Raw genomic sequence first — 20,216 nt, forward strand, 5'->3', positions numbered from 1 at the left:
GAGACAACTATAATATATCGAAATCACAACCGCAGTTTGTCTTTCACACACATTGGAGAAACAAAACATATTAGCTCATCTAAAAAAAAGGCGACCTCGTGTTCAAGAACACCGGACACGTACGGAACAAGAACATATTAGCTTTTGCCAAAGCTTCTCTGGGAGGCAGTCAATTCTCCAGACAACGTTCGGCGATGTTCTTGACATTCCAGATGAACTCAGACGTCGAAGGAATATTGTTTAGCTTTCGGTGTATATCGAACGGTGGTTATCAATACACGTGTCAGTAACCCGTGGCTTCTCCTCCATTGAAGTTGCTTCTGTCAACCTAGTCTCAAGGATTCTTCATACATCCTGTCCCCGTCAACGTTTTTGACTTCTTATACTATGTAGCGTGCACGTTTAATTGGGCTTTTAAATAATACCCCAAAGCCCGTAAAGTCCAACCATATCAACGCAAGTAAAAGACACGACGATTACGTGGCACTTTCCTAACCGTTAAGATAGTTGGATGACTAAATTTAGCTGTCACCCTCACATATCCGTAGTTAAGAGAGTGATGACGTGATTTGATCAAAAAAAAAAAAAGAGTGATGACGTGGAAACTAATTATATTTCCGAATTAATTCGGAGTTGTCTCTCTCACCGAAACGCAATCTACTCCTCTCCTTTGCGTGTTTATTAGTTTAAATACGGATCGCACTCCTCCTCCGAGGGCGGATTACATTTCCGGTGAGATCTAGAGATGGCGGATGAGAAGTATAACCGTAAGAATCCGGCCGTGAAGAGGATCCTGCAGGAGGTTAAGGAGATGCAAGCTAATCCATCCGACGATTTCATGTCTCTCCCCCTTGAGGTAATAACCTAATGTTGTCATCCTCTTCGAGATAGCTTTATAGATCGGAGGAGATGATTGATTGAATCTCTTTCTGAGTATTCCTTGTGTTGTTATTGGAGATTAGGTTCACAGAATTTAGCTAGAATTAGCTAAGGTAGATCTAGGGTCTTGATTTTAGATGATGGAGGATCGGTATCTGAATCTGCTAGTTTCAATCCTCTCTTGAATAAAGAACTTTTGTTCTCTATATCTTTTAGGAGAACATATTTGAGTGGCAATTCGCCATCAGAGGCCCTGCGGATACTGAGTTTGAAGGTGGGATCTATCATGGGAGGATTCAGCTGCCTGCAGATTACCCTTTCAAACCTCCTTCATTCATGTTGTTGACTGTAAGGATCTTTACTCATTTCAGTCACACATGAAAACACATCCTATTGTTGAGAGTAGCTGAATAATGGAACCTCTTTGCTTCTTCTTGTTTTTTGCTACAGCCTAATGGCCGTTTTGAAACCAATACAAAGATTTGCTTGAGCATTTCGAATTACCATCCCGAACATTGGCAACCGTCGTGGAGTGGTAAAGTCATGTCATGTCCTGGACTTTTTATGTTATCTTAATTTTTTTTGCCTTGGTTTCTTAAAATGGCAAGTAATACCGCATGTGGTTCAAGTATAACCTGCTCTTATGATTGAGATTTTTTTTTTTTCTATTGTAGTTCGCACTGCTTTGGTGGCTCTAATTGCCTTCATGCCTACAAGCCCCAACGGAGCACTGGGCTCTGTAGAGTATCCAAAAGAAGAGAGGCGTGCACTAGCCGTTAAATCACGTGAGGCTCCACCCAAGTATGGCTCTCCTGAACGTCAGAAGGTTATTGATGAGGTAGGTATAAAACCTCTCTTGACATCCTTTTAAATTTAATTTTTTCTTTACCACTCCACTATATGAATTTGAATGTGTGCTTTCACTTTTAAATATTTTGATTTAGGCTATTAAACCAATCGAGTATGTGATATCATTTTGCCTTACGATCTACTATTAAGGTCGCATATCTCTAGCGCTGAAGTGTTAATGTTTGGTCTAATAAGTATCAACATTACTGTTATATATTTTAAGAAACTCTGCAACCACAGCTATTATTTTCTGCGTACAAAATATATACCGGTACAGTTACAATTAACTCTTAACAAATTTATTGTTAATAATCTCCTTTTAGTTATTTAACACTTGAGCCTTTCTTTCTGTGCTTGATTTGATTTGTTTCTTTGAATGATATGGCCTATCTGTTATTGATCTCCAACTTTAGTATTCATGTTCTCTTAATAAGTGCAGATTCATCATTACATCCTTAGCAAAGCGACAGTGGTTTCAAAACCTCTTCCTCTGGAATGTAACCAAACTGCTTCCACTGAATCAGTAGCTCATTCCCAAACTGAGCCACAGGAAGCCATAACAGTAGTGGAAGAACCATCCGTCGTCACAGCAGACACCATACCTGATGATCGAATAATCGAAGAAGCAGCTGAAGCAGTCAATAGAGAAGCTTATGCGAGTCCTACAGCAGGAGCGTTAGCAACGGTTGAGGTTGCGGCAAAAGCTTCTGGAAGTGGTGAGCAAACAATGGTAAGAAGAGCGGCTCAGAAGCCAGTCGATGACAGACTGTTCACGTTGGCAGCGGTTGGGCTCACAATCGCAATCATGGTTCTTCTCCTAAAGAAGTTCATAAGGTCAAGTGGTTATGGCACTGGCTTTATGGACGAGTCTTGAACATCGTCGATGCAAACCAAACCAAACCAAACGGTAAAGAAAAGGTGAAAGCTGATCGATGAATAAATTGTGTGAAAAGTCGATGCTGCTGATGGCGTTTGTTGGTCGTTTGGTATATGAATATGATTAAAGTGCATATAAAATAGGGTAAATAATTATGTGTGACATTGTCTTGCAGACGTATTTGGTAAAATTCGATTATAGCTTGTGACCAAGTTAGCAACAATATTGTATTTTGGATTTGAATATTGTACACACTTTTATTACTTTCTTACTAGAATTTAAATTCTGATCTATACTATTCTTGACAAGCATCAAGTAACCAAGTACTTCTTACATTTTATAAATGTATAATTTTAATTGTTTTCACAGATTAATTAAACATATTAAATTTTCTATTAATGCTAAGATAATGATTGTGGAATTGCTAAATCAAAAAGACATTGACACAAAACTAAACCTTAAAATTCACACAGAACCGGGACAAAGTCAATTTGTCGCAATTATACATAGAAAAAAAAAATAAAATGAAATAAATCGAAATCATGAAATCCCGACAAAGCTCTTTCCTTTTGTTCCTCATTGATAGAATATGGCCTGTGAATTTTTTTGAGTCTGATGTTAGCTCAGCATAATCAGGGAAGAAGTCTGATACCATGTAAATAATCCTAACGCAAAAGCTCTTTTTGAACTTGAACGCTGACTTGCATCATCAAATCACGCTTGCCACAACAATCCAAATGTGATTTTGATCTTTTGAAGACACAAAGGACGACGGTACGAACATGAGAAGGCGGTGTAGCCGTTTCCCATGAGTGGTCCCAAAAGCATGTCTAACTATGGTTTGATATACACCATCCCTAGTTAGAACTTGAGTTAAATCTGAACACAATTGATATTTGTTGTTGTTGCTTGGTCATCAAGGTTTCATCTTCACATAGACTTTGCTTAAATGAGCTTTATTAAGATCGAAAGACTAATAGCTCTTCATTCATAAGCAAGAAAAAAGTAAAGAGATGATGAAATCCAGATTGTCACCAAGCACACAAGAAGCTAAGTTGATATTTCATTTAAGTGGTAGAAGGCTGCTCTTATGGCAGCCGAGATAAGTTTTACAAAGCCTTAAACTACTAAACTTTTTTTTTTTAAACACACCCTTAAACTACTATTTATATAAATCTAAATGGTAGAACCCTAATTACGTGGGCTTCTATGGACTTCTCCAGTGACATAGTCTTGGGCTTGCTGTTGGATTTAAAACCTCTTGATATGGATCAAGTTGTAAAAGCTGGAAAAACGGAATCGATATAAACGATATATATTTACAAAACGACGTTAAGGAAAGTAACGAAATGAACATGGAGGCGAGATATGATCTCTTTCCTTAACTCTAAATATTCGCTCCGTAGTGAGACGGGCAGTGGCGAAATATCGAGTCCCAGGATACAACCATGGCAGACGATTCACGCTTCACTCGTGAACGCCCTATCGAACTATAATCTACGAAACACTCTCGGAAATAGACTTACGCTAAGGGAGTTTCTTTGTTGGTTTTGCGAAAAGTAAAAATAGTGAGTAATGAACGAAGAGGAGAGACGATATTTAAAAGGAAGGAGACGAGCCACTTCCCGCAACAGCAGCTGCACGTGGACGGAAATCTCGCGGAGATCGAGGGAAGTTGAGTTGCGAACTTCCTCCGCAAGACTCTCTCTCTTATCTCGTTTAAATATCTGACAAAACAAACTGCATGACGTTTTTATTTTGTAGACAAACTAAATGGGTCAAACGTAGGGCTTAACTTGGTCCAAAAAGAATATTCTTATCGGGCCGGAGGCCCTCCACCAAGACCCAAGACCCAAGACCCACGACCCAAGACCCAAGACCCAAGACCCACGACCCACGACCGCGCCCGCGCCCGCACCCGCGCCCGCGCCCGCGCCCGCGCCCGCGCCCGCGCCCGCGCCGAGCCGGACGGACGGCGGCGGCGGCGCGCGCGTGGGGAGCCTTTCTCTCTCTCCAAGCTGTTTAAACTATGATACTACATGGTCATATATAAACTGCTCACTCTTCCTCTTACTGGCCGATGTGGGATGTTCAATTTCCCTTCATTAAAGTCATTAAAATGACTAACCCACATGCCCATTTCTTTTCAACATTTGCCAATTTTTATTAAAGCCATTGGGCTTAATTAATTGATCCAACAATCCCCCACATGAATAGAAATGACTCTAAACATATGCAAACTAGATGCAGACTCGATAGACTCTAAAAAAAATAAACTTTACTGACTAGACTTAAACTAAAGCTAGACAGACTGACTTATCGAGAGTGTTTGCGAAAAATTCACTGTGTTTGAGTAGGTGGCATTTTTAAGCCTTGAACCACTCATAGTTAATATCTGTCGGGTTTACTTTACCAGAAGGTGAACATGATGTCTTGAACCAACCGGTGTTTTATGTAGACCGAGACAACAGGCACAACGCAGCTTCATTTTCTCGTAGAACTTAGTTCTCTATTGTGTTCATTGTGGCCCTGAACTATTCCTGGTTTTCATGAGTGAACTTAGAGAATATAGCCTAGCATTCATTCTCCTAGAAACGGTCCCATTTCACACTCATTAGGTGATTGACCATGAAAAGTATTGAGTAATACTTCGCTTTTGAAGCTATGGAATCATTAAAAGCATATGCTTATCCTTCCCTCATTCGTTAGCACTTATCATCTGTAGGAGCTGGGATGAGACTACTTTGTCTCAAAGTGCTTTAGTTAGATTCTGTTTGATTTTGTTTTCCCTTTGAACCTACGTCTTGGGATCTCCAGTCATGATAGGTAGGGTTGCAGTCAAGCATCCTCATTAGTTATAGGCTTTAAACCCATTCCTTTTGATGATTTAGCAACAACATCTCGTGGCAAACCTTTAGTAAATGGATCCGCTAGGTTGTCAGCCGATTTGATGTAATCTATTGTGATTACACCAGTTGAGATAAGTTGTCTAATGGTTTTATGTCGTCTTCTAATATGACGAGATTTACCATTGTAGAGATTATTCTGAGCCCGAGCTATAGCTGATTGACTATCACAATGTATTCTTATAGCTGGTACAGGTTTCTCCCACATAGGAACATCTTCCAAAAAATTTCTAAGCCATTCAGCTTCTTCTGCTGCTTTGTCTAATGCTATGAACTCAGATTCCATAGTTGACCTGGCTAGCACTGTTTGTTTGGTAGATTTCCAAGATATTGCCGCTCCTCCTAGTGTAAAAACATATCCACTTGTGGATTTTGAGTTTTTAGAATCTGATATCCAGTTAGCGTCACTGTATCCTTCTAAAACTGCTGGTTCTTTACCATAGTGAAGCCCAAAATCTTTGGTGTAGCGCAAGTAATTGAGTACTCTTATTATAGCTTTCCAGTGTGTATGACCTGGATTACTTGTATATCGACTAAGTACGTTTACTGCATGCGCTAGATCTGGTCTTGTACAATTGGTCAAGTACATGAGACTTCCGATCACACGTGCATACTCGTTTTGTGAAACCGCTTCACCTGAATTTTTTGTCAAGTGCATTTGGGGATCTAACGGAGTTTTTGCAGTACTATTAGAGTAGTTTTTAAATCTCTCTAATATTGTTTCAGCATAATGAGATTGAGTTAAAGTAATTCCATTTGAATTTCTTATGATTTTAACCCCGAGAATAACATCTGCTAATCCCAAATCTTTCATCTCAAATTTTCCTTTGAGCATGTTCTTTGTTTGATTGATAATGTCTTTATTGCTTCCAATAATGAGCATATCATCTACATATAAACATAACAAAACATACGCATTTTTGGTAATTTTGTAGTATATGCATTTATCACATTCATTAATTTTGAAACCATTTGACATCATTGTGTTGTCAAATTTTTCGTGCCATTGTTTAGGAGCTTGTTTAAGCCCATAAAGTGACTTTACAAGTCGGCATACTTTGTCTTCCTGTCCAGGAATGACATGGCCCTCAGGTTGTTTCATGTAAATTTCTTCTTCTAAATCACCATTTAGAAAAGCTGTTTTTACATCCATTTGATGGATTTCTAAGTCTCTTAAGGCTGCGATAGCTATCATCGACCTTATAGATGTTATTCTGGTTACTGGAGAATATGTATCAAAATAGTCAAAGCCTTCCCTTTGTCGGAACCCTTGAACTACAAGCCTAGCTTTATATTTTCCACCAGGTTTTCGTGTCATTATCCATCTATTACCTAATGCTTTGCAGCCAGGTGGTAAATCCGTTACGTACCATGTGTAATTTTGCATGATAGAATCGAATTCACTTTTGACAGCTTCATTCCAAAACGGAGCTTCGGGTGAAGCCATAGCTTCTGCCAAAGTTTTTGGAACATTTTCTACTAGAAATGCCATTAGGAAATCATCACCAAAAGATTTCTCCTTTCGAGCTCTTTTGCTTCTCCGAGGTTCATCTTTTTCTTCATTTTCTGAGATATCATTTATAGAAACTTCAACGTTTGTCTCAATTTCTGAGTCCTTGTCGTTGTCTCTTTCTTCTCGAGTTCGTTTTGAACCATGTTTTTCCTTGTATGGAAAAATATTTTCGAAGAAAGATGCATTTCTAGACTCCATGACTGAATTTTTATGGATGTCTGATATTTCAGATTCATGTACCAGAAACCGATACGCAGTACTATTATGTGCATATCCGATGAAAATGCAATCCACTGTTTTAGGTCCAATAGTGACCTTCTTTGGTGGTGGTACCGCAACTTTTGCCAAGCACCCCCACACTTTGAGGTATTTATACGAAGGTAAATTACCTTTCCATAGTTCATATGGAGTTTTGCCAGTTATTTTGTGTGGAATCTTGTTGAGGATATAATTAGTGGTAAGCAACGCTTCCCCCCACATGTTCTGGGGTGACCCAGATTCCTGCAACATTGCATTCATCATCTCTTTAAGAGTTCGATTTTTTCGTTCAGCAACTCCATTAGATTCTGGTGAATAAGGGGCTGTAGTTTGATGTATTATTCCATGTTCCTTACAAAATGAATTGAATGGACCATCATACTCGCCTCCTCTGTCGCTTCTAACTACCTTAATAGTTGTTTTAAGCTGATTTTCGACCTCGAGTTTAAATTCTTTGAATTTATCTAAGGTTTCATCTTTGCTATGTAAAAGATAAACATAACAATATTTTGTGCAGTCATCTATGAAGGTCACAAAGTACTTTTTCCCACCTCTAGTTGGCATATATTTTAAATCACATAAATCAGTGTGAATTAAATCTAGAGGTTTATTAGTTCTTTCAACACGAGGTGAGGGCGTTTTTGTGAGCTTAGCCTGTACGCAAACTTCACATTTTTGTTTACTTGTTTTAAATTTGGGAATTAAATTTAGATTCATTAATCTTTGTATAGATTTATTATTTACATGGCCTAATCTTTCATGCCATATATTAAAAGACTCAACCAAATAAGCAACTGGCTCTTTCTTATTCATTGAGACTTTTGGAGCTACAATTTTCGGAGGGACGGTCATTACATTCAACTTGACCAGTCCATCCTTAACATACCCCTTTCCCAAATACATCCCATTCTTCCTAATCACGAGCTTATCCGCCTCAAAACTTGTGGCGAATCCATTCTTGCTGAGCAAGGTTCCCGAGATCAGGTTTTTCCTCATGTCAGGCACATGCTTCACATTTGTCAGAGTGACCTCACGTCCAGATGTCATCTTCAAAATCACATTGCCACGTCCTTCAATCTTGGAGACTGCAGTGTTTCCCATCCTGAGCTTCTCCTGAGTCTTGCTTTTCTGATAGGTGCTGAACATCGCCCTATCAGTGCAAATGTGGGTGGTTGCACCAGTGTCATACCACCATTCCCTGGGGTTGTTGCTTTCAACCATGTTGGCTTCAGTCACCACAGCAACAAGATCCTCCTCAGTGAGATTTGCCTGAGCCTTCTCATCTTTGATCTTCTTGCGACACTCAGCAGTCTTGTGTCCCACTTTGTTGCAGTAGTGGCACTTCCCCTTGAATCTCTCCACATTCGCATTGATTTCAATGCCTTTGTTCTTGAAGTTTTTTCCAGTAGCCTTCAGTGCTGCAGCAGTTTTCGAAGGCTTTGCTGGAGAATGGGCGTGTGCCTTTCCTTTGCCTTTGTGCTCAGCCATGTTGACACTATGCTCCTTAGCATTGATCTTGTCAGCAATTCGGTTCCTGGATTCCATCTGAAGCCTCATGATAAGCTCCTCAAGGCCCATCTTCTTCTTCTTGTGCTTCAGGTAGTTCTTGAAATCTGCATAGCTTGGAGGAAGCTTTTCAATGAAGCTGAGAGTTGTGAATGTCTCGCAGATGGACATCCCTTCAGCTTTGATTTCATGGCAGATGAGCTGGAACGCTTCTACCTGATCCATGATGGGTTTTGAATCCACCATTTTGAAGTCATGAAATTTTGCAACCACATACTTCTGGCAGCCAGCGTCCTCACCTCTGTACTTCTTGTCAAGTGATCTCCATAGCTCTTTCGCTGTTGGAATGTCACAGTAGACACGGTATAATGGGTCAATGAGGCGACCCAAAATGTAGCCTTTGCAGACGAAGTCAGAATGCACCCAAATGTCAACACTTGCGAGAGTGTGCACATCATCAATCCCGTAAGGGACAAGGGGCTTGTCCTCCTGGATGAACTTGTCCAGCTTTATCGTTGTTAGGAAGAACATCATCTTCTTCTGCCACGTTTTGAAGTTTTTACCATCAAACTGGTCTGGCATCAGTCCTTGAGTGAACAGGCTGGGCACAGACGGAGGAGTTGGTACTGCAACCGGACCACTTGAGGTTCCAGAACTGAACCCGTTTGATAAAGACCAGCACCGAACAAGCTACGGCGCGTGGTTTCATCAGCACTGTTTCCCGCAGGAAGGGTAGTGGTTGTTGTTGCTGCAGCGGTTGAGGAAGCAGTGATGTTTCCAGCGGTTGTCACACCAGATACATCAGTTGCAGCAACGTTGATTGGAGTTTGCGCGATGGTAGTGTCAATGGGGGTGTTGTTTGCATCCGTCATTTTTCTGTTGAGAAAACATGAAAACGGATTAGTACTCCATTCAACAATAACAAATTATTATTAATATTAAAAATAAAAATAATAATCTAAATCGATTTTCATTTTTGGTGTTTGAACCAAATCATATCGATTTAAGTCTGAATAAATGTTTTGCAAATTCGCTTAAAGCATTCGCAGAAACCGTTTATGTAGACTTTTAGATCGTTTCACAAACTCACTAAAGAAAGTGTTCGTGGAAACGATTCTCATATAACACGTTTGATAATTCGCAAAATACGCTTCGCGGAAGTGCTAGAGAGCAAATCGCAAACACGTTGCAGAAATGTACGAAACGTTTCGCGGAAGTGCTATAAAGCAAATCGCCAACACCGTTCTACAAACCGTTTACAGATCCTTTAATAGACCGTTTTATAAACCGTAAGATCGACCCGAAACAGCTTTAGAAAACGATTTAGAGTTAAGATTGTAAAAGCTGGAAAAACGGAATCGATACAAACGATATATATTTACAAAACGACGTTAAGGAAAGTAATGAAATGAACATGGAGGCGAGATATGATCTCTTTCCTTAACTCTAAATATTCGCTCCGTAGTGAGACGGGCAGTGGCGAAATATCGAGTCCCAGGATACAACCATGGCAGACGATTCACGCTTCACTCGTGAACGCCCTATCGAACTATAATCTACGAAACACTCTCGGAAATAGACTTACGCTAAGGGAGTTTCTTTGTTGGTTTTGCGAAAAGTAAAAATAGTGAGTAATGAACGAAGAGGAGAGACGATATTTAAAAGGAAGGAGACGAGCCACTTCCCGCAACAGCAGCTGCACGTGGACGGAAATCTCGCGGAGATCGAGGGAAGTTGAGTTGCGAACTTCCTCCGCAAGACTCTCTCTCTTATCTCTTATCTCGTTTAAATATCTGACAAAACAAACTGCATGACGTTTTTATTTTGTAGACAAACTACATGTCGTTTCAAAATAAAATGCATGTTGAAAATGGGTCAAACGTTGGGTTTAACTTGGTCCAAAAAGAATATTCTTATCGGGCCAAGACAAAAGACCCACCGGCGCCCGCGCCGCGCCGGACGGACGGCGGCGGCGGCGCGCGTGGGGAGCCTTTCTCTCTCTCCAAGCTGTTTAAACTATGATACTACATGGTCATATATAAACTGCTCACTCTTCCTCTTACTGGCCGATGTGGGATGTTCAATTTCCCTTCATTAAAGTCATTAAAATGACTAACCCACAGGCCCATTTCTTTTCAACATTTGCCAATTTTTATTAAAGCCATTGGGCTTAATTAATTGATCCAACACAAGTATCAGAAGCCTTGCCCCTGGTGGAAAGTTCACTTCTTGCACTGATTGTTTCCTTCACCTGAAAGGAGAACAAAAACCGTGGTAAGTAAGAAGAAGATAGATAGATATATATATATATATATATATACTTTTGTATTGGCTCATGAACAATCACCTTATGAAGTGTTCCTCCCGCAACAGCGTAGCAAGCAGCCAAGGAGAGTGCGGGCTTTACTTTCAAGCCTTGGCTCACAAAAGAGTATGCCAACCCACCACCTGATGCTCCGACCATGCTGCAAAGTTGTCAAAAACCCAAATCAGAAAACAAAAGTCTGTAATAAAAACAGGTTTCATCAAAACAAAGAACAAATCTTGAAACATACATTAAGCATTAGCGAAAACAACTTGAAGATTCTCAGACAAGGAAACATAAACAGGATAACAAAAAAAACAGTAAAAGTTTAAAGAAAGAATGAAACTTTACTTACGCAGTCGTAAGATCATCTTTGCCTCTGATTCCTTTCATTACGTACTCTGTTCCATTCCATGCAGCGAAAGATGCTGAACAGTCCCGAGCACACCTTAGAGCGTTCTGATTGATTCACGAAACCAAAAATTCTCTTTTTGATTAGAAAATATGAAACTTTACTTGGAAAAAATGGTTTTTTTTTTAGGGTTTTAAGAAGCTTTAAGCAAAACCTGAGTTACGGCTCGAGGGTTACGCCGGCAGCGGCAGGACATGATCATGACCGTTCCTGCTACGCCGCCAACAGCAGCTCCGGTGACACCGTCTGTTGCGATGGCGATGATGGCTTCTTTCAGCTGCGTCATTGTCTGTTCGCCTTTCATTCTCTCTCTCTCTCTCAATCTTCGTCCGTCTATGAGCACAACCCAGCTCTACTTATATACTGGTGGAGCTTTAACCTAAAGCGATAACTAACCATAGGTAGGTAGAGTTCATCCTTAACCAGAGTTAACCCTTGTCCTTTTTGTCTTATCTGAGACTTGCTTCTGCAACATGTACTTGAAACCCTCTGTCTTCTCCCAAGGCATTTGCTTTTCAAAATACTACTTTCTTCTTTGTCTCAAGCTTAAGATCCGTTTGATTAGTTAACAGCTCTTGGATTCTAATGATCATTCGATTTATCAATAAGGTTGTACCTATGATCTTGCTCTGTTTAAGTCTTTAACCACACACTCAGTTTTAGCTAATAGAGTAATGTTATGTTCTATTCTTGCCTTCCAACTTTCATTCCCGGTTATCAAATATCACAACCCAAATAATCATCTGTTTTGATGGTTTTTTAAAATTGATTTGTAGGTAATTAAGTGTGCAAAGCGGGCAAAACTCCTAGTTAACTGTATGTTGACTATTTCATAACTATTTCTCGTATAACATATTTTCAAGGGAAAGATTAATAATAACAAGTTTATCATTTTAGGAAGCGTTGATCATGTATATGCTTGTTGTATCAGTCTTTTGCCTCAATGATAAAACTAGTTAATTAATGCCTTATCAGTTATCATTTCCTTCTGTAGCAAAGAAAATTTCAAAGGCATGTTTTTCTAGACGAAAATATTGTTGTACACTTTTAATTAATAAGAAATCGAGATTAAAAAAAAAATCATTGACATGGTTGAAAAGAGCAAATCAGCTTGGTCCAAAACTCAAAACGAGTAATTATTATTAGAAGGTAGAAATACTTTTACCCAGTGAAAAGACAAAGATGCTCAAGATAAACAACATACAAGTGACACAAGAGTTATAAATACATATTAAGACACAACGACACAACGACACACAAATCTTAGGATATACACCGGTAGGCTATCAGCTTCTCCGGAGCAGTATCAACACAGAGCTCAGTGGTGAGCCTTCACGACGGTCACAGGGCATGCCACGTTGTTCACAACATGGTTGCTTACACTTCCCATTATCATCCTGCATAGGAAAAGAAAAAGATTTTTCATTGCTTATCAAAATATGTGTGAGAGGAGGAGATGTTGAAAAGTTTGGAGAATTTTTTTTACCTCTTAAGACCACCAAGGCCTCGGTTACCGATGACAAGGCTAGAGAGAGGAATATGTTCAACAGCTTCGCAAATCTTCTCACGAGGATCTCCCCAATATATCTTCATCACTACTGTTATCTGCTCATGTTACAGACACCAAACACTACTTGTAAAAAAAAGTTACATTTCATAATCATACGTGTTGTGACGTTTTTATGGTCTAAAGCTCTACAGATTAACAGGGTTCATGGACTGTTCTAGCAACTACTTAAATTACTCTCGAGAGAGAGAGAAATCAATCCAAACAAGAAACCGTTTATGTAGACTTTTAGATCGTTTCACAAACTCACTAAAGAAAGTGTTCGTGGAAACGATTCTCATATAACACGTTTGATAATTCGCAAAATACGCTTCGCGGAAGTGCTAGAGAGCAAATCGCAAACACGTTGCAGAAATGTACGAAACGTTTCGCGGAAGTGCTATAAAGCAAATCGCCAACACCGTTCTACAAACCGTTTACAGATCCTTTAATAGACCGTTTTATAAACCGTAAGATCGACCCGAAACAGCTTTAGAAAACGATTTAGAGTTAAGATTGTAAAAGCTGGAAAAACGGAATCGATACAAACGATATATATTTACAAAACGACGTTAAGGAAAGTAATGAAATGAACATGGAGGCGAGATATGATCTCTTTCCTTAACTCTAAATATTCGCTCCGTAGTGAGACGGGCAGTGGCGAAATATCGAGTCCCAGGATACAACCATGGCAGACGATTCACGCTTCACTCGTGAACGCCCTATCGAACTATAATCTACGAAACACTCTCGGAAATAGACTTACGCTAAGGGAGTTTCTTTGTTGGTTTTGCGAAAAGTAAAAATAGTGAGTAATGAACGAAGAGGAGAGACGATATTTAAAAGGAAGGAGACGAGCCACTTCCCGCAACAGCAGCTGCACGTGGACGGAAATCTCGCGGAGATCGAGGGAAGTTGAGTTGCGAACTTCCTCCGCAAGACTCTCTCTCTTATCTCTTATCTCGTTTAAATATCTGACAAAACAAACTGCATGACGTTTTTATTTTGTAGACAAACTACATGTCGTTTCAAAATAAAATGCATGTTGAAAATGGGTCAAACGTTGGGTTTAACTTGGTCCAAAAAGAATATTCTTATCGGGCCAAGACCCAAGACCCACCGGCGCCCGCGCCGCGCCGGACGGACGGCGGCGGCGGCGCGCGTGGGGAGCCTTTCTCTCTCTCCAAGCTGTTTAAACTATGATACTACATGGTCATATATAAACTGCTCACTCTTCCTCTTACTGGCCGATGTGGGATGTTCAATTTCCCTTCATTAAAGTCATTAAAATGACTAACCCACAGGCCCATTTCTTTTCAACATTTGCCAATTTTTATTAAAGCCATTGGGCTTAATTAATTGATCCAACACAAGTATCAGAAGCCTTGCCCCTGGTGGAAAGTTCACTTCTTGCACTGATTGTTTCCTTCACCTGAAAGGAGAACAAAAACCGTGGTAAGTAAGAAGAAGATAGATAGATATATATATATATATATATATACTTTTGTATTGGCTCATGAACAATCACCTTATGAAGTGTTCCTCCCGCAACAGCGTAGCAAGCAGCCAAGGAGAGTGCGGGCTTTACTTTCAAGCCTTGGCTCACAAAAGAGTATGCCAACCCACCACCTGATGCTCCGACCATGCTGCAAAGTTGTCAAAAACCCAAATCAGAAAACAAAAGTCTGTAATAAAACAGGTTTCATCAAAACAAAGAACAAATCTTGAAACATACATTAAGCATTAGCGAAAACAACTTGAAGATTCTCAGACAAGGAAACATAAACAGGATAACAAAAAAAACAGTAAAAGTTTAAAGAAAGAATGAAACTTTACTTACGCAGTCGTAAGATCATCTTTGCCTCTGATTCCTTTCATTACGTACTCTGTTCCATTCCATGCAGCGAAAGATGCTGAACAGTCCCGAGCACACCTTAGAGCGTTCTGATTGATTCACGAAACCAAAAATTCTCTTTTTGATTAGAAAATATGAAACTTTACTTGGAAAAAATGGTTTTTTTTTTAGGGTTTTAAGAAGCTTTAAGCAAAACCTGAGTTACGGCTCGAGGGTTACGCCGGCAGCGGCAGGACATGATCATGACCGTTCCTGCTACGCCGCCAACAGCAGCTCCGGTGACACCGTCTGTTGCGATGGCGATGATGGCTTCTTTCAGCTGCGTCATTGTCTGTTCGCCTTTCATTCTCTCTCTCTCTCTCAATCTTCGTCCGTCTATGAGCACAACCCAGCTCTACTTATATACTGGTGGAGCTTTAACCTAAAGCGATAACTAACCATAGGTAGGTAGAGTTCATCCTTAACCAGAGTTAACCCTTGTCCTTTTTGTCTTATCTGAGACTTGCTTCTGCAACATGTACTTGAAACCCTCTGTCTTCTCCCAAGGCATTTGCTTTTCAAAAATACTACTTTCTTCTTTGTCTCAAGCTTAAGATCCGTTTGATTAGTTAACAGCTCTTGGATTCTAATGATCATTCGATTTATCAATAAGGTTGTACCTATGATCTTGCTCTGTTTAAGTCTTTAACCACACACTCAGTTTTAGCTAATAGAGTAATGTTATGTTCTATTCTTGCCTTCCAACTTTCATTCCCGGTTATCAAATATCACAACCCAAATAATCATCTGTTTTGATGGTTTTTTAAAATTGATTTGTAGGTAATTAAGTGTGCAAAGCGGGCAAAACTCCTAGTTAACTGTATGTTGACTATTTCATAACTATTTCTCGTATAACATATTTTCAAGGGAAAGATTAATAATAACAAGTTTATCATTTTAGGAAGCGTTGATCATGTATATGCTTGTTGTATCAGTCTTTTGCCTCAATGATAAAACTAGTTAATTAATGCCTTATCAGTTATCATTTCCTTCTGTAGCAAAGAAAATTTCAAAGGCATGTTTTTCTAGACGAAAATATTGTTGTACACTTTTAATTAATAAGAAATCGAGATTAAAAAAAAAAATCATTGACATGGTTGAAAAGAGCAAATCAGCTTGGTCCAAAACTCAAAACGAGTAATTATTATTAGAAGGTAGAAATACTTTTACCCAGCGAAAAGACAAAGATGCACAAGAATAAACAGCATACAAGTGACACAAGAGTTATAAATCCATATTAAGACAACAACGACACACAAATCTTAGGATATACACCGGTAGGCTATCAGCTTCTCCGGAGCAGTATCAACAGAGAGCTCAGTGGTGAGCCTTCACGACGGTCACAGGGCATGCCACGTTGTTCACAACATGGTTGCTTACACTTCCCATTATCATCCTGCATAGGAAAAGAAAAAGATTTTTCATTGCTTATCAAAATATGTGTGAGAGGAGGAGATGTTGAAAAGTTTGGAGAAATTTTTTTACCTCTTAAGACCACCAAGGCCTCGGTTACCGATGACAAGGCTAGAGAGAGGAATATGTTCAACAGCTTCGCAAATCTTCTCACGAGGATCTCCCCAATATATCTTCATCACTACTGTTATCTGCTCATGTTACAGACACCAAACACTACTTGTAAAAAAAAGTTCCATTTCATAATCATACGTGTTGTGACGTTTTTATGGTCTAAAGCTCTACAGATTAACAGGGTTCATGGACTGTTCTAGCAACTACTAAATTACTCTCGAGAGAGAGAGAAATCAATCCAAACAAGAAGCTTTACCGATTTCTGCCTAGAGGCAGTGTTGGCAATGTCAAGGGTTTCAGCATCTGGCTTCACTCCATACTTCTTCATCACAGCCGCTTCCGAGAACTCACTCAGCGGAATCAGAGCTGAAACGTGACAACACAAAAAACAAGAGTCAAACAACAAGAAATTATAGATCATTGTACTAGGAAAACACTTGAACTCCAACCCATAACTCGGACAATAACTAATAAGACCAGAATCAACTGTACTTGATAGATATAAATCAAACGATGCATGAGTAAAGTCAAGTTCCTTCAACACATAGATGTTAGCTAAAATTTTAGGTCAAACGAAGGCGTTCTTTAAGTTCAGAGTAAAACAAACAAGAAGGTCTCAAAGAAAGGAGTTTTGTGCAACCGTACGAGAACCAACGGTCTCCCAGAGCTGCATCTCGCCTTCCTCGTAATGCATATCGTGAGCTACGGTGATGAGTATTAGATAATCGCCATCGCGAACCACGTTGTCGATCGCCCAGTTCAGAGCCTTCTTGCTGCACTCCGAGAAATCTACTGCTACTCCGATCCTCCGACCATTGATTTCCGCCATAATCTCTCTCTCTCTCTTAGATATTTTTTTCAACGAAAGATTGTTTCTCTTTCTTTCTCTGTTCTCTCGAAGACAAGTGGTATAGACTAGGAGACTAAATCAACAAATCACAACGCTGTCCTAAAGTCTTATGATCTGTTTCCATCTTGGCCGTCGGACTAAGTCGAAGACGATCACAGCCTTTGAATTTCAACACCTCAAAACAGTGGTAGGACAAGATAAGGTGGAGTCTGGGCCCCACCATACTGTCCTAATTCAATCAAAAGTAAACAGACATCAAAACCACGTTCTTTAAAGTCCTTTCTTTTACTTTTTTTTTGGTCTAACTCATTTAAATTTTTTTTTCAAAACCATGACATAAAAATAAGATACTAATGAAAATCCTTTTAATCTAGTAGTTTAATAATTTACTATTTTTATATTGGTTTAAAAGTTTCATTAGTTACGATATAAATTATTTTTTTTTCAAAAAAATTACAACAAATTTTTAATATGGAATTTGTCTCTCGTTGATATAATATTTTTCATAATCTATAATAAAAGAACAAATCAGGGTTTAAAAGAAAATAAAATATTAAAACAACATTTCAAAAATAGATCCCTATGAGATCTTACGATAATGGTAGCTTAAATCTTGAGAGCTCGGGTGATTTCCCAGGAAGTCGCCTCCTTTTCATGAGACAAACTCCGGCCACCGCTGTTAGCTAAGGTCACTAGGAACCACTCGTTCTCCAATGAAGATGGATACATTAGCTGATCATCCTGAAAAAAAATCAATTTTTACTCCTTTCATTCATTTTTACTGACATAAATCTTTAGTTACCAAACACACACAAAAAAAAGAAGAGATTGTTTTGTTTACCTCAGGGAGCTCACAGAACTCGTCAGGAGATAACTGAAGTATACCTGATGCGGACTGACCAGTACACCACGCGTATAGTTTGGTGGTTTCCTCGTCTGCAAGTGTTATCATTATGTGGAACGTCCTCACTACCTCTGATCCTCCGTTACTGTTCAAGCTTACTCGGCAGAAGCTACAATGCAGATTCCCTCCGTGTAGAGGCGAATCTTCGTCTATGAAGTGGCCGCAAACGCTGTGTGATAACCTCGTGTTTATGCTATGGCATTGGTGGATCTCATCCAGCTTAACCCGACAAATCTGACAAAAGAAACATACGGTGAGTGAACGAGATGATGCACTAAGGAGGAACTTATAATAGAAACTGACACGGACATTGATTGCAGGTTTTCTCTGTTTTGAGATTTGGGAGAGGGTGGAGATTTTGTGAAGACAAGAAGAGGTTAGAAATGCAGGCAAGCAGCTAAGGTTGATGAATGTAGCTTTCTCGTCCTTCTCATGCCATAACACCTCAACGCTGCTCAACCAAAACAATCTTTAAGCTACAGCGATAATAACTACTTCATTCGTATTAATAAGGCTTACCAGTTCTCTTTTGTGCTTTTGCAGGATAACCCAGAAACGTAAACGACGTGACCAAGTCCTAACCTTCCCAACGACCTGCAAATCATACAACAAACGAAATAAAAAAGAACTCATCAAAATTGATATTTTAGATTTTGTGTCGGAACTAATGAAACAAATTGATACCAGTGAGTATTAAAGTGGAGCCTAGCCCAAATTGCTCCAGTTGTGTCCTCAATTCTCAAAGAAAAGACCACTCCTGTGGCATTTGTATCACAGAGTACATCTGTTACAACGCCATAGAGACTGATCCCAGTGGTTTTGTCGCGACAGTCCGTTATATTCGTCTGCAGAACTTCAACCAAGGAGAGATATATTAACAGACGCAGCAAAGCAATAGATTCTAAAATAATTTTCAGACCAGACCATCAGTAATATCATGCTTGATCAAATGGGATGTTAACTTCCACTCACCCGAAAAGGATAATTACTGAAGTCTATAGACCCCTCGGCGTCACGAGGCAATGTCACCTGCGAAACTCCTACTGAACCAAGCAGTTTAGATCCTTGACACTGATTCTGGGACAATGACACACAAACCTGAAGGAAAAAAAACAACTCACTCCACATTAGCGATTATCAGAAACCAACGAAAAAATTTGGCACAAGAAAAAAGAGCAACAAAAGAGATTCATCTACCGTTTCCTCTTGTAAGGTTGACGGCACTATATAGAGATGTGTTGCGCTACCATATTCAAGGCAGAACTCATCCTTTCCTTCCATTGCACTCTCTTCTAGACTAGAAATATAAGGCCTCTCAAGCCCAAGCATGCTTCCCACACTGAAAAGTGATTTTTTTCTGTTAGAAACCGATTGGTTAAAAGAGTTAAGATAGAAGCACCAAGTCAGGAGCGTGCCTCATAAGGTTTGCCACGATGACTTGATCTCCCCACAAGATAAATTTTAAGCTAACGCCGTCAGCATCTACAAGTGCAATTTGCCTTCTATGCGCAGTACTAAACTTGAGTTCAGATTCCAGAGGACCTATAGATTCAATCCTGCTCTCAAACCAAGAGGAGAAAACCAATAGAAGTTAAGTCACGTTAATAACCACTCAATCTCTCAAAACATATACTTCATACATCTATTTCTGATGAGGTACTTTACACATCTTTCTACAAATGTACTATGAGACTACAAAAATTGGAATGATACTACTAGCTATATGTTTCCAAAAGGTTTTGATCTGAAAGTTTAATCACTGTAATAGTGTTTGCAACTAGGCGTGTGAACGGTAAGTTACTTCTACCAAGACCAGCATTGAGTGATATAAATCTCTTACCTAGCATACAAAGAGTATGAAGTTCCATTGTTGAAATCACCAAGAGAAACAGATGAGAAAGTATCGGAACAAAGTTGAGCTACTATAAAGATTGCATCTTCTTCTTCGTCCTGCAGTATTCGAGAGTCAGATAAAAAGACTAAACCCTTC

The 20,216-nt window shown here is 39.4% G+C and overlaps 5 protein-coding genes and 1 non-coding gene across 6 annotated transcripts in view; 1 reads left to right on the forward strand and 5 right to left on the reverse strand.

Annotated features, from left to right (window-relative positions):
* Window positions 1-630: 630 nt before the first annotated feature.
* On the forward strand, window positions 631-2,896 carry LOC108806593 (ubiquitin-conjugating enzyme E2 32). Its single transcript, XM_018578746.2, has 5 exons — window positions 631-856; window positions 1,096-1,227; window positions 1,330-1,414; window positions 1,554-1,717; window positions 2,168-2,896. Exons 1-5 carry the CDS (start codon window positions 746-748, stop codon window positions 2,600-2,602), a joined length of 927 nt encoding a protein of 308 aa, XP_018434248.1. The 5' UTR covers window positions 631-745; the 3' UTR covers window positions 2,603-2,896.
* Window positions 2,897-3,794: 898 nt separating this feature from the next.
* LOC108807677 (chloroplastic import inner membrane translocase subunit HP30-2) lies at window positions 3,795-11,844 on the reverse strand. Its single transcript, XM_018579935.2, has 5 exons — window positions 11,660-11,844; window positions 11,449-11,552; window positions 11,136-11,253; window positions 10,978-11,039; window positions 3,795-3,877 (listed from the first exon to the last, which is right to left on the reverse strand). Coding segments are annotated over exons 1-5 (435 nt in total). The 5' UTR covers window positions 11,810-11,844; the 3' UTR covers window positions 3,795-3,876.
* Window positions 11,845-12,539: 695 nt separating this feature from the next.
* LOC108813658 (uncharacterized) lies at window positions 12,540-13,157 on the reverse strand. The gene is made up of 2 exons (XR_008935023.1): window positions 12,992-13,157; window positions 12,540-12,902 (listed from the first exon to the last, which is right to left on the reverse strand). It is a non-coding gene; the product is annotated as an uncharacterized LOC108813658 (transcript).
* Window positions 13,158-14,189: 1,032 nt separating this feature from the next.
* On the reverse strand, window positions 14,190-15,287 carry LOC130495992 (chloroplastic import inner membrane translocase subunit HP30-2-like). Its single transcript, XM_056987692.1, has 4 exons — window positions 15,103-15,287; window positions 14,892-14,995; window positions 14,580-14,697; window positions 14,190-14,483 (listed from the first exon to the last, which is right to left on the reverse strand). Exons 1-4 carry the CDS (start codon window positions 15,250-15,252, stop codon window positions 14,403-14,405), a joined length of 453 nt encoding a protein of 150 aa, XP_056843672.1. The 5' UTR covers window positions 15,253-15,287; the 3' UTR covers window positions 14,190-14,402.
* A 774-nt stretch (window positions 15,288-16,061) lies between these two features.
* LOC130494674 (universal stress protein PHOS32-like) lies at window positions 16,062-17,392 on the reverse strand. The gene is made up of 4 exons (XM_056987693.1): window positions 17,118-17,392; window positions 16,729-16,838; window positions 16,431-16,549; window positions 16,062-16,341 (listed from the first exon to the last, which is right to left on the reverse strand). The coding sequence occupies exons 1-4, from the start codon at window positions 17,299-17,301 to the stop codon at window positions 16,263-16,265; spliced, it is 492 nt and encodes a 163-aa protein (XP_056843673.1). The 5' UTR covers window positions 17,302-17,392; the 3' UTR covers window positions 16,062-16,262.
* A 383-nt stretch (window positions 17,393-17,775) lies between these two features.
* The window catches only part of LOC108813657 (uncharacterized), a 13,522-nt gene continuing 11,081 nt past the window's right edge, over window positions 17,776-20,216 (reverse strand). The window contains exons 4-12 of the mRNA XM_018586283.2: window positions 20,067-20,176; window positions 19,642-19,782; window positions 19,424-19,565; window positions 19,199-19,324; window positions 18,911-19,071; window positions 18,746-18,820; window positions 18,536-18,677; window positions 18,164-18,460; window positions 17,776-18,063 (exon numbers count right to left, since the gene is read on the reverse strand). Of these exons, the coding sequence (XP_018441785.2) occupies window positions 17,929-18,063; window positions 18,164-18,460; window positions 18,536-18,677; window positions 18,746-18,820; window positions 18,911-19,071; window positions 19,199-19,324; window positions 19,424-19,565; window positions 19,642-19,782; window positions 20,067-20,176 (1,329 nt within the window). The 3' untranslated portion in view covers window positions 17,776-17,928. The remainder of the gene's footprint in view (window positions 18,064-18,163; window positions 18,461-18,535; window positions 18,678-18,745; window positions 18,821-18,910; window positions 19,072-19,198; window positions 19,325-19,423; window positions 19,566-19,641; window positions 19,783-20,066; window positions 20,177-20,216) is intronic.

Source organism: Raphanus sativus, chromosome 6 (assembly GCF_000801105.2).
Source record: "Raphanus sativus cultivar WK10039 chromosome 6, ASM80110v3, whole genome shotgun sequence".
Classification (NCBI taxonomy): Eukaryota; Viridiplantae; Streptophyta; class Magnoliopsida; order Brassicales; family Brassicaceae; genus Raphanus; species Raphanus sativus.